The following is a 15,000-nucleotide window of genomic DNA, read 5'->3' on the forward strand; positions in this document are numbered from 1 at the left end:
GACTTTTATTAGAGCAAGTTCTATTTTGAGGTGACGTTTTCGTCGACGTCGCCGTCGTAGATCTCAAGGTCCCTATTGTTCATTTTAGTACTCAGCGCGCGCGCGTTCGATGCATGACGTGCAATGTGAAATTGCGTGCGCTGTAAGGATACGCAGTAGCAATGGGCGCGAACGTCCTTAATACATGTCATCGGCTGTCCATAAATTGACCGAGGAAATGTTTGATCCTACATAGCGGGAATGAACTTTGGGCAAATGAAAATGACAAGGAAAATAACGTTAACATTGATCAAATTTGTTGTTATTCTCTCAAGCTACCACTAAATCCTTTATCGACAACGGTGCTAACTACCGGCGATGTATTATTTCTTGAAAAGATCTTTCCGCCATTTAGCCTGCGTAGTGAGCGAGGGGTTTGTCCACAAGCGTTACTTTCTCCTCTCCTCCCCCTTCCTTCTTTTTTTTTTTTGGCGCTCGCCCTATTCTCGCGAAGCCGGAAAAATGAGTTCGCTTCTCGCCCGCTGGAAAAGCTTGCCACGCAGGCTAATGATTAGACTGTAAGCGATCCCTTCATAAATTAGTCGAGCGGCCCGCTTTTCGGACCCAGTCGTGTTTTGTCACGCAATCGAATAAATGGACCAAGGGAGGCTTGGAAAGAGGACTGAAATAAGAGACTGTACCAAGACTGCACCCATTGCAGTAGCCGACGCGTTCAGAATTTCCCGTTGCACCAGCAATGGGAAATTCGGATTGGTCCGTTGACAATGCACCGCCGTCAGATTTTTGTGACAAGTTAATTACTTGTACTTGTGCTGTCTCGCCGTGTGTCATGGAAGATTCTGCAGCGATCCTTGCAGATCATCAGTTCTATCCACCACTGGAGCAAGGATGGCACAGTCGGTTTGTGCGCAGCCTTGGTGCAAGAGGTCCTGAGTTCGATTCCCGGATCTCGCATCCTTGTTTCGACTTCTTTCCTTTCCGTGTAGCTAAGTAGCTTTAATACCCTTAAAACGGAGCACTGATGGAGAGGGGGGAGTAAAATGAGCGTGCCGTCGACCTCAGGTTTGTCAGTTGAATTACTGTTACCAGTTATCGACGTTAAATATGGTTACTTTACTTTACTGATCTGTAAAATCAGCAAAGCGAAACGAGTCTGTAAGGTCCAAGCGGAAATGACTGTTCATTTAACCAAGGAGATAAAACCTTGCTTTTCGAACGACAACAATAGAGAAACGCCGAAAAATATATATCGGCTGCTGAAGTTTGCAGAGTTTCTTGTAAGTGTGCGTTCAAGACAAAATATAGTCCTGCGAACTTTCTAGTCCATGTACAGCCGCCTGAACGTTTTTAACCTTTAGACAACATTTAGTTCTTGCTGATTTGTGCTTTCGTGCCGATTGTTCTGAAGAATAGTGCCCTTGACCCGAGAGTTCCGAAAAGTTTGCAGGTATGACCTTCCTGTTAGCACAAATATTGTGGGAGTTTTGGTTTTAATGCTGAATGGGGTAACCAAGCAACAAAGCCACAATTTGTCTTGCTGTCGCGTTAAGCATTTATCAGCATTTCACATTTGGACCAGGCGCCATTTCAACGGCAGAGCACACTTGAAGAAGGGTGGCTTCCAGGGTAAATTTATGAAACTGGCAATACAGTTGCCCCCTTTTTATGCAGATCAATTTTCTCCAAAGCCAGGAAAAAGAATGGCTAGTTACTATTAAATGCAGCAGCTCTATAATAAGGCAACTAATTTCAAAGTGGTGGGACTTTACCACACTCTATTAAACATGCCTGTCCATATATGGTATGCCTGTCCATATATGGTATGCCTGTCCATATATGGTATGCCTGTCCATATATGGTATGCCTGTCCATATATGGTATGCCTGTCCATATAACAATTTAGAACGATTTAGAACTGAGTGTTACAGATTACTCTTGGGCAGAAGAATGCTGTTACTCCAGTTAAAAATGTGCATAAAAAAGAGGTCTTCTGTGATGCACTCAGAGTCATGTTGTTTAACTGCATCAGCAATGCAAATCAGTTCAACAATGTTATTAGTCCCTTTTTTTGAGGGGGAGGTTTTGTAATGCTCTCGATTTTGAACATCTCTCCCGACTTCCTCTTCTATCCCTCCGCTTCCCTTTTTCTCTCTCTTTCTCTATCGTGATCGCATTGATTGACTTTTGCAATAGCCCTTATGCGTGATGACTTCTGACTACCTAATTTCAACACCAAGCCGCCAATTTGAAAATCAAACTGTAAATTTTACCTTGACTACCCTGTTCGCATAAAGAAATTTGTCATTCCAGAAAGTTGCTTACTTGCACAGGGTTTTAATTTGCAGCAGACAAACCTGCCAATTGAACAGGTCATAAATAAACATGTTTTTTCAATTATATTTCTTTGTCAAGGGGCAAGGGGTTCTTGATGACTTACTTATTTGACTGAAAAGGCGGAGGAAGGCTCTTGAAGACGGTTCCCTGGGGCAAGAGTATCACTAGTCTTACTTGGCTGTCTTATTCTTCTTGAATAGTTGAATGAAGAAGAGACTTTCGAAGAAAAGCTAAAACTACTCAAGGAAAAACACTGATCCGAATAGAAATGACCAACTCTCTGTTTGACATCGTAGACCATTTTGGAAAAACTGTACCAATTAACATCCAACAGTTCGCCAAATTAATACATGTTAATGTTTTCTTGATGTAGCATGAAGTTATTTTAGATTAAGTACGTGCAATCCCATGCAAGAGATTTTTGCATGCGTCATGCAAAGCATGGAGGAATGAATGAAGTGTTTTGTTGGGTGTAAACCTCGCATGTATTTAAACCAAGCAAGAACGAAAGACACGATTTGGTCAAAGGATGATGGTTTAGTTCACTTCGTGTGAACACAGCATCAATCGTTGGTGACGATTACAACATACAAACCACTAGGTCTTCCTAATGCACAATGAGACAAACCTTTTTACCAAGTTTCAGGGAGGCGTTCTGGTGGAAAGTAGACGTTAAAGGGAGATTTGCAGCGTTATTACTTTGCTGGTGTCTTGAAGTTAGTGTGTTTTTATTCTCCTTACTTTCTTACTTAAGGGTGCGGAAAAATAGGAAGAAGAGCAGGTACATTGGAGTTAGCATTCACACAAATCCTCTTTCGAAATTCTCCGTTTACATGTCAGCGAAAGCGAAGCGAAATAATTTAAATCCGCAATTACGTTTGTGTTGCGTTTTCACACACTCTTAACAGGATTTCGCAAGTCTTCAAGTCGTTTTCAAACGTTTTCACACATTTTCAAAAGTCTACATTTCACTTGACCAAATAGACCAAACAGAGGCTTTCTTATTCATTTCGCCCGTGCTTAACAAAACAGCGTTCGTTGGTTTTGGTCAGTTCTGTTATTGAAAGTTTCCCGGCTGGCAGCGGTGTCTTTTCAGTGTGCGTTCGGTGGGCTGACGAGTACTGGAAAAGAGACCTGTGCCATGGGTCGAAACTCACCCTGATCCAACCGCCATCCACAACCTTGGCACTCTTCAAACCGCACGCCTCACGCCATGTTTGCTGACTATGACTTGATCCCGCTGTGTCCCGCGCATCCTTTACAGTAATTCCACTGTTGTTAAGTGAATGCTGAGCTCATCACGCGTATACAAGCTGTATCATCTGCGTACGGTCGGCTCCGTGAACGTGTCTTTGACTCCCATGACCTTACGCTCTCGACAAAGCTGAAAGTCTATGTCCAATGTTTGACGCCGCTCCTGACATACGGTTGTGAAACCTGGACACTGTATCGATACAACATCAACCAGCGCCGTACAGTTCAACAACGGCATTTGAGAAAGATTCTTCGTATCAAGTGGAACGAGTATGTGAGTAATGAAGAGGTGTTACGGCGAGCAGATGCTGAGAATATCGAGATCACGCTTATCAAAAGTCGTTTACGCTGGCTTGGTTATGTCTCAAGGATGGATGACGATCGTCCCGTGAAGGCCCTCATGTACGGCGAGCTCGATAAAGGCACTCGTCCTGTTGGTCGACCGAAATTGCGTTACAAGGACACCTGTAAAAGTGTTCTTAAGTTTGGAAGAATCTTAGATCGATGGCAAGACTTGGTTGTTGACCGACCACTCTGGAGAAGAACCATTGGAACTGTTTGTGGAATTGTGAATGCAAATCGAATTGCAACTTACCAACGACAAAAGGAGCACCGAGCTCGAAAGAAAGCTATAAGTGGAAATTGATTAAATAGAATTTACTTTGTTATGTACATTCTAGTGTTTTACCCGTATCGGGTCTAGGCGTGTTATTATTATTATTATTATTATTATTATTATTATTATTATTATTATTAACTGATCCCACACAACACGAGGTATCATGTGAGGATTCGGTCGCTAAGTAACCGCCGCGCATGCTCAACACAAAGACAAATACAAATACACTACTTCATTCAAGAGATAAAAAATTAAAGTTTTACAAAATATCTCTCGAAAGGGGATATCTAGAGGTCAACCCCATATATTAATTAGGCCATTTTACAGTTGTTTGCTCAGCGACCTAGCCTATGAATGGCTGCGAGGCTGCTGGTGACCTTGAATTGATACAGCCCCACTGCTTTTATCATGTGAATTGTGTCGTTGTAATTCTAATTAGTCCGTATTAACATTACAAAAGAACGAAGGTTTGTATCAAAACAGGGTCACCGGCAGCTTCGCTTCCATTTTTAGGCCAGTTAACTTAGCTACACCTCTAAAATGGTCCATTCATTAATCTGTAGTTTACGCGTCCTTCGCATTAATGACCAATTTCAAATCACATTTCCTTACCGTAAGAAATAACATAATTCAACGCGAACTAACTGAACACCTTAAAAAGATATTAGCATGCACAACCTTCGAAATTTAATCTGCTGTAATATTTAACAAGCTGAAGATTGAGGCGTCATGCAGAAGATCACTTAATTCCTCGGACTGAAAGATACGAACGCCTAAGGCGTACACAAATTTTTCTAACTCATGATTGCAGAGAACCAATTTCTTTCGTTTCCAATTCATGTAAAAATACCGAAACTGAAATTTACATATCTCAAGGGACAAACTGGCTGTCTTTCTCTGTGCCCTTAGTTCCTCGTGACGCATTAGCAAAAAAATGAATTTCAACCTCTGAGTGTGGGATATACACTCGTCAAAATTCCTTAGCTGCCAAAATACAATACTAGGGGTCATGAGATCTTTCCGACTAAAGGTAAAACACTGAGCATGGAGTTAGATTTCGTCGGCGTCGACGCAAACACTTAAGATCTTAAGAAAGACGATCACGTTATCACTAAAGTAATATGCGAGAGTCTAAACTAAGGCGAGGTGCAAACTCAACCCCGACGGAGTTGACACGCAAACTTAAAGAGGTTAGAGAGGTGTTTACTGTTAGAGCCTTGGAAAGGGAAGTAGCACCCTCATCACCAATGGAGTTGCAAGACAAATCCAAAGTTGTCATGGAGGTGTTTACTGTGAGAGCCTAGGAAATGGCAGTAGCACACCCATCACGAATTAAGTTGAAAGACAAATCCAAAGTGGTCAGGGAGGTGTTTACTGTGAGGGCTTGGGAGAGGGAAGAAGCACCCTCAGCACCATGGAGTTGTGAGATAAATACAAAGTAGTGAGGGAGATGTTTACTCTGAGGGCCTGGGAAATGGCATGAACACCATGGTAACCAAAGGAGTTGGAGGATAAATCCAAAATAGTAATGGAGGTGTTTACTGCGAGGGGCCTAGGAAAGGGTAGTAGCATTCTTATCACCAATAAAGTTTTGGAACAAATGCACAGTGGTTAGGGAGGTGTTTAATATGAGGGCCTGGGAAAGGGAAGAATGACCCTCATCACCAATGGAGTTGTGAAACAAATGCTAAGTGGTTGAGGACGTGTTTGCAGTGAGGGCTTGGGAAAGGGAAGTAGAACCTTCATCACCAATGGAGTTGGAAGATAAATCCAAAGTAGTAGGGTGGGTGTTTACTGCGAGGGCCCGGGAAAGGGAAGCAACACACTCGGCACCAATGGGGTTGTAAGACAAACTAAAAGTAGTAAGAGAGGTGTTTACTATGAGGGCCTGGGAAAGGGAAGTAGCACCCTCAGCACTTATGAAGTTGGAAGACAAATCCAAAGTAGTAAGAGACGTGTTTACTCTGAGGGCCTGGGAAAGGGAGTTAACAGCGAGAGCCTGTGAAAGTGTTGCACTCCGGCCATGTTGATTTGACAAATCAATTTCTGTCAAATGAAGATTCCTTCGAAAGGTATCAGCAAATTTAGTACAAAGGTTTTTTTAAATCCAGTAGTCCAGTCCGGGTTTAAATCGCCAAAAACTCTCTCTATCACCGATTCAAAACTCAACAAAAGCTACAAGTAGTAAATAGTTCTCAGAAACTACAAAAGTTCGTCGTGATTCTTCACTCGAGGTGAACAAAAAACTATCAAAAACGAAACCAAAAAACCCTAGTGATCGCTTCTCGAGAGAACAGACAAACAGCCAAAACTGTTCTGTGCCTGCCTCTTATGGCACTGAAAAAAGTATCGTACGTAGTACAATGGTACTTGACCGTAGCCGTTTCCCTAGAAACTAATTTTAGCCAAAAGGCAGAGAAGCCATCAGGATACGGGATATTTAGGTAAAAAAAATGTAGGGAAACGGGATTTTTGGCTGGGAGGGGATTAAGGAGATACGGGATATTTTTTAAAGTAGGAACGCATTGAGTACGTGTCGTGGTGCAGTAACTTGACGGTGCTTTTTTCCATAACTGTCAACTGAGCTGCGTTTTGTTTTTTCAGGAGATTTCAAGTTGTCCTTACGTAATATGTAGCTCTAGTAGTACACGATAATATCCGTGGGGTATGCACACCAACAAAAAAAAAAGACACCAGACCGGTTTTGAGACGTGGTATGCCCTTCGGCATTCCACGTAATAAGAGCCAATTTATATTATATTTGAATATATTAATTGTATTTACCATATAAACAATAATTCAATGCAATACCGACGTTGCCAGTTACGATTTATAGCGGTCAGTTGCTTTGACCGACTTGGTGTGTTTATGAATATTTTAATACATTTGCGACGTTTGATATGTAGGTTTTGTTATTGGTTCTCTTCAGGAGCCCATCAGTAGGAGTTTGCCTCCCCCTTACAAGCCCTATGAGTCAACCTTTGCCCATATATTTCTATTTTTAGAACGCCACGAGTTGTTCGGCACTGCACGCCAATCAGAATAAATACATTGTCTAACGAAGACAAAAATAGCAAAAACAATGTACGCAAATTGTGCGAATTGATGTAAATTAATGTAAATGTAAGTCTCCTGCTGACGGGTTGGTTCTAAAAATAGAAAGATACGGGCAAAGGTTGACTCAAGGATATACTGCACATGGAGGCTCCTACTCATGGGATCCTGTTCTCTTGAGGAGCTCCTGGTTCTCTTTGGATACTTATACCTGTTACCTGTCCTCCTTGTGTCTCGTGTCATGTAGGGCCCTGGAGAGGGGGACATTTGAACGAAAGTTTTCCAAGGATTCAAATGCCCGCGGGGGGGGGGGTGTTGAAGCTTCATTTTGACGGGTACATTTAGACCTTGATATCTCATTCACGGTTAAAGTTTTAGTTTAGAATTGCCTGATCCAGGCTGCCAGTTAGTAGGGAAAGAGAAAAAATGCGTGCGAAAAATGAGGCGAGGTCGCCTCGTCTCGACTCAAGCCTCCACTCGCTTTTCCCACGCAGTTGTTTTCGTTTTTCCGACTATCTTGGGAGCCTGGAACAGGCTAAGTTTAGAACGAAGCATATAAGCGAGTCAGCGGTCTCTATAAGTACGTCATGTTACTTCAGAACATTAAATGACAGTCACATCATACCAAGTATTTTCCAAAATGCCCTCTGTATCAAAGCGAATGAGATACACAGCAAAGTTCAAGCTACAAGTTGTCGAGTTTGCTAAAGATTCCAATAACTGCGCAGCAAGCCGAGAGTTCGATGTCAACGAAAAGTTAGTTCGTGACTGGCGGAAGAACGTAGAAAAGCTTATGTGTATGCCTGAAAACAAGTGCAGCAGCCGCGGAAAACAGTGCCAGTGGCCTCAACTGGAAGACAAACTCATCCTCTGGATCGAAGATCAGAGACAAAGCGGGTACATTGTGTCTCGCAACATGATCCGGTCAGAAGCGCTAGCAAAAGCTGATGAATTAAAGATCACTGACTTCCAGGCATCCAACAATTGGTGCACAAGGTTTTTGTATCGCAATAATCTCTCCCTTTGCCAGAAGAGAAAGATTGATCAGAAGCTGGCGGAGGACCTCGGAGTCGGGAGAAGAAACCAAACTTCCACCAAAACGCAACTTATCAAAGTAGAATAGTTGATACAGACCAAAGGGTTAGCTGACCACAAAATACACTTACTTCGATTTCGTGTTTTGTAAATTTTGTAATAACATTTCCGTTGTCATACCTACTGTTTATCCCTCAACCATCTCATTATTTTGGGTAAATATTTCTTAAATGTTAACGCTTTGAATACCGTACAGTACCATTTTGATGATTTCTTCACACTTGTGGGTGAAAAAATCAATCTAGAGAAATACCTTGCAATCAACTCAAATAAGGAGAAGGAATTCAAGAAAAAATGGAATTTTTTTCTGTCCATATAATTTTATATTGTCTCTTTTTACTCTCGACTTTTGTTTTCTGATTTATTTCTTGTTGCTATCTTTTAATTTAAAAGCCCATTGAATTTTAGAGAATTAACACCGTACATACTGTAAGTTACAAAAAACATATTATTATTATGGCAGTAAAAACTTCTGGATGCCCAGATATCCTATACAATGATTGGGCGGCAAGCCGTAGCCAATCAATGCGACGACCAAAGTCCTTACAATTAAAATCCTAGTTCCTTATAAGAAAGATCCTAGTAATTAAGTGCAAAACTGTGTGCTATCCATAAAATCCTCAATCTAAATACTAAAATGTCTGTTAATCACAGAGGAAACACTTAAAAAAATAATAAAACGCCTAATGTCCATTATTTCAAAAGCTTAAAGCGCCTCGCAATATTAAGTGAGCTTGTGATGACGGAATTCTGTATCTGCAGAGCTATTGTGTCACTTTTATCTCCCACTAGTTCTTTAAGAGCTTTTCTGACATCTCTTGAGTACCCTCCGAGTACATCCACGATAATATTGAACTGTTTCACAAGATAAATATTATCGTGGATGTACTCGGAGGGTACTATTATTATTATTATTATTATTATTATTATTAATGTATAAACATGAAAAAGAGCATTGTAAGTAGACCAACTGTATTTTGATTAGTGTAATAATTGTATTGTAAGTTATTGTAAGTAGTGGAAAGTTTAGTGTAAGTGGTGAGTATGGTGTAGATATACATGTAAGTATAAAAATAAGTAAATTATTTAATTAAAAAATAAATAAAATAAAAAATAACATTTCTGCATACACTGCACATTGATAATACAATTATTGGAAGAGTGTGTGCGTATTAAAAAAATCATGTCTTCATTGATGTGTGTTCGTATCTATTTAACAGAATTGAGCATCATGTCCATGAATAGTTTTAAATCAATTTTTTGGAGCAGTCGCACATTGCAAGCCTTCTTTAGTTTTCCCTCCCAGTCAACAACCATCTGGCCGCGTGTCAGAGCACCCTGAACCTCTACTGTTGCATAAACAAGCTTTTCTTGCAGGACAATTTGAGGTTGTATGGCTGCACACATTGGAAAGGGATCACAGTCAATAAAAGGACCTTCTCCCTCATATTCTTTGATCTTTTTTGAGATCTTCTTTATGAACTCTCCTCTTTTTGTGCCTACACTTAAATAACGATCAAAGAATTCCCATTCCATTGAATGATCCACGCACATTTCCCAAGACACTAAGGAAATAGGACACTTGAATTCTGCAAGAAATATGTGAGCTGCTTCGGGGTCAACGCAGAAGTTGAACTCTGCTGTCACCGTGTGATTTCCTTTGCTGTGAATACAGCCTCCCATTACGAATACTTCTTTAACTTTTGTGGTAAATTCAGAATCTAAATGAGAAGCCAAAGCAAGGTTTGTTAGAGGGCCAAGGGCTACAATTACCACCTCTGATGGATGTTTATTGACAATTTGGACCAATGCTTGAGCTGCGTGGGTTTCTTGGAGGCAGTCCACATTTGGATCCTGTATATCTGTTGCATCCCCCAGACCATCCCTCCCATGGTAGAGGGATTTTTCATAGTTAAACCCTATGGGCAAACACAAAAAGGCGAATAAATGAATGAAGAGACCAATGAAAGGATGGAGGAAGAGGGGAAAAAGCATATGGGTTTGAAAATGCTAATTACTTGTCTAAATTGCACATTTGAGGATCTACTTCAAAAATTTTTACAGCTTTTTCAGCTTGTGGTGAGTGATAAAAAATATGTAAATGCTTTATTTATGGTGGAAGTTCAGTTAGCTATCACGCTAGTTCACAGGCACTCTGCTTTTAATAATCTGAAAGAAACAATTCAAACTTAACAGAAAGATGATTAAGAACCCCAACTGGCAGGAGGCAACCTGCCTATTTACAAAGCGTAGTAGAGTTGAATCTGGGACAACTGGAAACAAATCCAAACCAGAGGTTAGAACAGGATTTTAACCTGGGTCAACTGCATGCAAACCCAAGGTCCTAACCACTCGGTGTCTGACATTTGCAGACTGCAGACTAACCCTAAATCACAATTATTGAAAGCTAACCATTTTAAATTGGGTTCTTAGACTTAAATAATGTTTATCAGCGCTATTTGAAATGGGTGCTTAGACTTAAACAATGTTTATCAGTGCTATTTGTAAGCAGTCTGCAGTCTGCAAATGTCAGACACCGACATTATTTAAGTCTAAGCACCCATTTCAAATAGCGCTGATAAACATTATTTAAGTCTTTATCAAAACAAACATGTAGCACTTTTGATAGTTAACCAATTCACGTCATAGTTTCAAGAAGTGGTTCTTCTTTGTAAAAGGAAGGACTGTTATGTGAGCTATTAGGCTTTCTAGTCTCTGACTTACTTCAACTAAAAGTTGTTGAAGGGATTCTGTGTAAAGAATTACATGGTATGTATGTTCGCATCATGTAGGTAGTTGAAACGTCTTGTCAAGAATCAACTATTGATTGATGGAAAAAAATCAGACATCTTCAACATGGGATGATTATTCAAACTGTCACCACGCTGGGTGACTTTAAAGCATTTGATTTCAACAATGTGGTCAAATTTCAAATAAATTATAGCTGTGGATTTTGATGCTGCCAAAGTTTGTGGGTTCCTTGTTTTTTAGGCATTTTGTGTTTCTCATATAAACCTTACTAATAGACCTAATTTGCTGGAAACGGCCTATAGGGTACAACATTGAGTTAAGTTACTGTTTGCCGCTGGCTCAAAACCAGTCTTGGTGCTAAACCATTCAAATAATGTGTTTGATTTGTATGAAAAATACACCACTCATTTCCATTTGACTGGTTGTGCACCGGGACTCGCTTTGAAACCGAGGCAAACAGCCTTGGCTATTCAAATCTCCCGGGATTAAGATTCTCTGTGTATTTTTGTCACAGTGCATGATAATGTAACATTCATATTTAATACCTGGAACAAAACGTTTTATTCCCAAAGGGTTTGAATTGGGTACAACATTGAGTTAGCCGATTAGGTCTATCAGTACTTCAACTGAGGGCAAAAATGAAGAGAGGATTGCGTGACGATCATCTGGGTGTTATCCTGGTGGTTCATGAGCACAGCAGACGAAATCGCATGAGGCGATCTTTTAAAGTAGAAGACCCTGATCCATCTGAAATCTAGCCATCGGAGTGCTTACCTAGTATCGGTCGATGGGCTCCCTTATACACGGGTATGTCGGTTCGTCCGCAAACTTCCAACACCTTAAAGACATTCTTGATCACTTGATCAACTTCTACATTTCCAAAGGTACAAGTGATACCTAAAACATCGACATCTTGAGACAACGCGATCACGATAGCTTGAGCATCATCGATTCCGGCATCACAGTCGATCACAATTTTTAATTTGGCGTTTTCTCTCGTGTTGCAGGACGCCATTTGAACGAGTTGCGAAACGTCTGGTTTCGGGGGACTGAGAAGGAGAGGGTGATTAAAAATTTAGGAGGGGAGGGTATAGAACACTTTCTAGCACGATTTCACAAAATCGAGAAAAGTTGTGCTATTTTTTAGACGTTTTTGGTTTAATGTATGCGATGATCAATTAGTGGACTTGTAACAGCCTTGAAGGAAACTTCACGTCTTCATTCGTAACAGTCAATCCTTTTCAATTACCCCGAGTAGGGCTGGGGTGCGTGAAGAAACGTGTTCGTGAACATGGCGGCTTCAAAATAAGTCGTATTTGCATCTCTTTTTCCGTTCAGAAAGATTCCAAGCAACCGTTTTAAAGGGAGCGTCGTGAAAACTTAATGGCATCTTTGCGTGAAGTAGCCTAAAAACTTAGACCTACGATGTTTCATCGTTGTATAAACTTTTACTTTATAGGCCGTTTGCGCTTTGCGGCAACTGGCCATGGAGCGATTTGTGCACAGAACAACCAGAGGTTATTTTCTTTGAGAAAGTATGCAACACAACGGACGTCTATCGCAGCCAAAAATGAAGTTGAAAAACAAAGGGACGAAAACAACGAAGAAGCAAAATCCTGGAAAGAAAACCCAAATCTTAAGTATTGGGTCCTTGGTACCTTGGGAATTTCTTCCTCAGTTTATTACTACGTCCGAAAGAATAGAGGGAACAGCCGACGGATCGTCAAGTCGCTTCCTCCTTCAGCTATTCATTATGTTGATCCACGCGAAAAAGAGCTATCAGCTCTGTCAGCCCTTTATGATCAGGTAAAAGAGAGTGGATCACTCACTGTTCTACATATTGTTGGATACCCGGGTTCTGGAAAGACCCAGCTAGCTCGAGCATTTGCTGAGAGACTTGCTCAAGAAAAAGAGAACAGCTATAATTTTCTTCCAGGGAATCTCTTCTTTGGAACAATAAATGCATCTTCAATAGACAGCCTTCTTTTTGATGTCAAGAGGTTTGCAATATCAATAGGGTGTGTTGAGAGTGAGTGGGCATCAAAGTCTGGCCAAGATTTGCAGTTTAGCAGTTTATCCAAAGAGAAACAGTTAGATTGCTTGGTTGAAGCTGTGAGAGAAAAACTTCAAGACAGCCAAGCATGGATTCTCATTTTGGAAGACATCAAGAACAGTGAATATCTGAGTCATTGGTTTTCCAGTGATTCTCAGAAAAACTGGGGAAATGGAACGATCTTAGTCACCAGAGAAATGAACACAAGGAGAGATTCATCGGTTAACAACACTTACAATATAAGCAAAGGGTAAGCTGACATTTTGCATAATTTCTCTTCCCTCAGGAGAGGAGAGAGAAACAAGGCCTTGAATTTTTTAACCCATAACATCTTACCGGTAGATTGGGATTTAATTTGCTGGTGGTGTTGTACTTTTGTGGACTACATGTATAAGTTTAACTGAAAGTCCAGTTTGTACCGTCAAGGTTCGTCCAGACCTGTGTAAGCAATCATAGTCTACTTAAAATGCTCAAAATTTGATGTGATCTTGAAAGTTTTTAAAATTTGGCAGCTAAAAGCATAACAATGAACGATCATGAGCTTTTAGGAATTTTCACCAATCCACATGGTTGTTGGAATTTTCACAAATTGACATAGGGGGCTGCAAGCAGGAATCCTACAATAATACGCCAATTAGACAATATTTTTGTTAAATGATCATTTACAAAACTTCCAAGTAACTGTGAATATTATGTCACCTTTAATAGAGACACCTATATTTGAGGCTGGTTTACACATATCAGGGGTACCCAACATCAATTTTCAGAAAATATCTGTTCAGAAGACGATTTGAGATCTAGAATTTTCGGAACATTTGTTGTAAGATTTCATGCTTGCCTACCTCTCCTAGGATTTTCGAACATCTACAAAAAGGTATATTTGCCCACTTTTAAAGGATTTTTACCCTAAAAAGGTCACCTAGAATTGTCGGGAGCCTTTTTTCTGGCTGACATTTTCGAAAAGGTAACTTTTGATACCTATAATTTTCGGATCACTAGACTTTCAGCTAGGAAATCCGAACAGATGAAATGTTTTTAGGGGATAAAGATGTGCCTATATCTACCATTTAAATACAAAAATATGTTTAACAATGCTATGTTTAAGTAGTTTTGAACTATATTCTTGTTGGGTGCCCCTGACATATGACGCAAGCACAAGCACAAGCACAAACAACATACTCATATGCAGTAGTGTTTTGATAATCGAGACCTTTCATTAGAACAAAAGACACTAATTAACAACAAGTTAATGTGCCTGTGTATGCTGCTCTTGTGTCGTATGTGCAAGCCAGCCTTTACACAGTCTGTATGTATACCATGTGATTTTCTGCCATTCATCCACTGTACATCTCAAATGCAATACACTGGCTGCTAATTTCTTTGCAGAATGGATGTTGAAGATGGTGTTGAACTTCTTTCAAATCTTAGTGGACTCAGTGAAGACAAACTGGTGGATGCTGAAGACATAGTAAAGCTTCTGAGAGGCAGTCCACTGGCCCTAACAAGCGCTGGCCATTACATTGGATCTAAAGCAACAAGAAACCCAAGCTATTCCTGCTTAGACTTTTTGAAAGAGGTGAAATGCGAGTTGCAGAAGGCAAACAATGATCAGGAGGTTGACCCCATACTCGCAGTTGTTGCCATGGCAACTAAGAACCTGGTCCAAGAAAGTCCTCATCTTCTTCATGCTTTTGATTTTCTTGGTGCATGTAGTCCTGACTGGCCAATTCCCATTACACTGATTGCATTGCATCTCAAGTCGCCAGATTTTAACCTACCTCCTGTTGTCGGCGGCGGGCCAGTACTTCCAAGCCAGTCACCTGTTGTAGCTAAAACTGAG

At 40.6% G+C, this 15,000-nt stretch overlaps 2 protein-coding genes across 2 annotated transcripts in view; one reads left to right on the forward strand and one right to left on the reverse strand.

Annotated features, from left to right (window-relative positions):
• Nucleotides 1–8,432: 8,432 nt before the first annotated feature.
• Nucleotides 8,433–12,127, reverse strand: LOC137974824 (nucleoside hydrolase-like). The gene is made up of 2 exons (XM_068821815.1): nt 11,882–12,127; nt 8,433–10,275 (listed from the first exon to the last, which is right to left on the reverse strand). The coding sequence occupies exons 1-2, from the start codon at nt 12,120–12,122 to the stop codon at nt 9,566–9,568; spliced, it is 951 nt and encodes a 316-aa protein (XP_068677916.1). The 5' UTR covers nt 12,123–12,127; the 3' UTR covers nt 8,433–9,565.
• A 398-nt stretch (nt 12,128–12,525) lies between these two features.
• LOC137974823 (uncharacterized) overlaps nt 12,526–15,000 on the forward strand; it is a 7,241-nt gene continuing 4,766 nt past the window's right edge. The window contains exons 1-2 of the mRNA XM_068821814.1: nt 12,526–13,410; nt 14,547–15,000. The exon at nt 14,547–15,000 is cut by the window's right edge and continues 214 nt beyond it. Of these exons, the coding sequence (XP_068677915.1) occupies nt 12,533–13,410; nt 14,547–15,000 (1,332 nt within the window). The 5' untranslated portion in view covers nt 12,526–12,532. The remainder of the gene's footprint in view (nt 13,411–14,546) is intronic.

Source organism: Montipora foliosa, chromosome 11 (genome assembly GCF_036669935.1).
Source record: "Montipora foliosa isolate CH-2021 chromosome 11, ASM3666993v2, whole genome shotgun sequence".
Taxonomy (NCBI): Eukaryota; Metazoa; Cnidaria; class Anthozoa; order Scleractinia; family Acroporidae; genus Montipora; species Montipora foliosa.

Bases quoted from the DNA above. Each gene is read 5' to 3' on its own strand.
- LOC137974824 (XM_068821815.1), bottom strand. From the start codon at position 12,122: ATGGCGTCCTGCAACACGAGAGAAAACGCCAAATTAAAAATTGTGATC. The intron at 10,276-11,881 runs GTAAGCACTCCG...GTTTGCCCATAG, and splicing joins AGCCCATCGACCGATACTAG to GGTTTAACTATGAAAAATCC.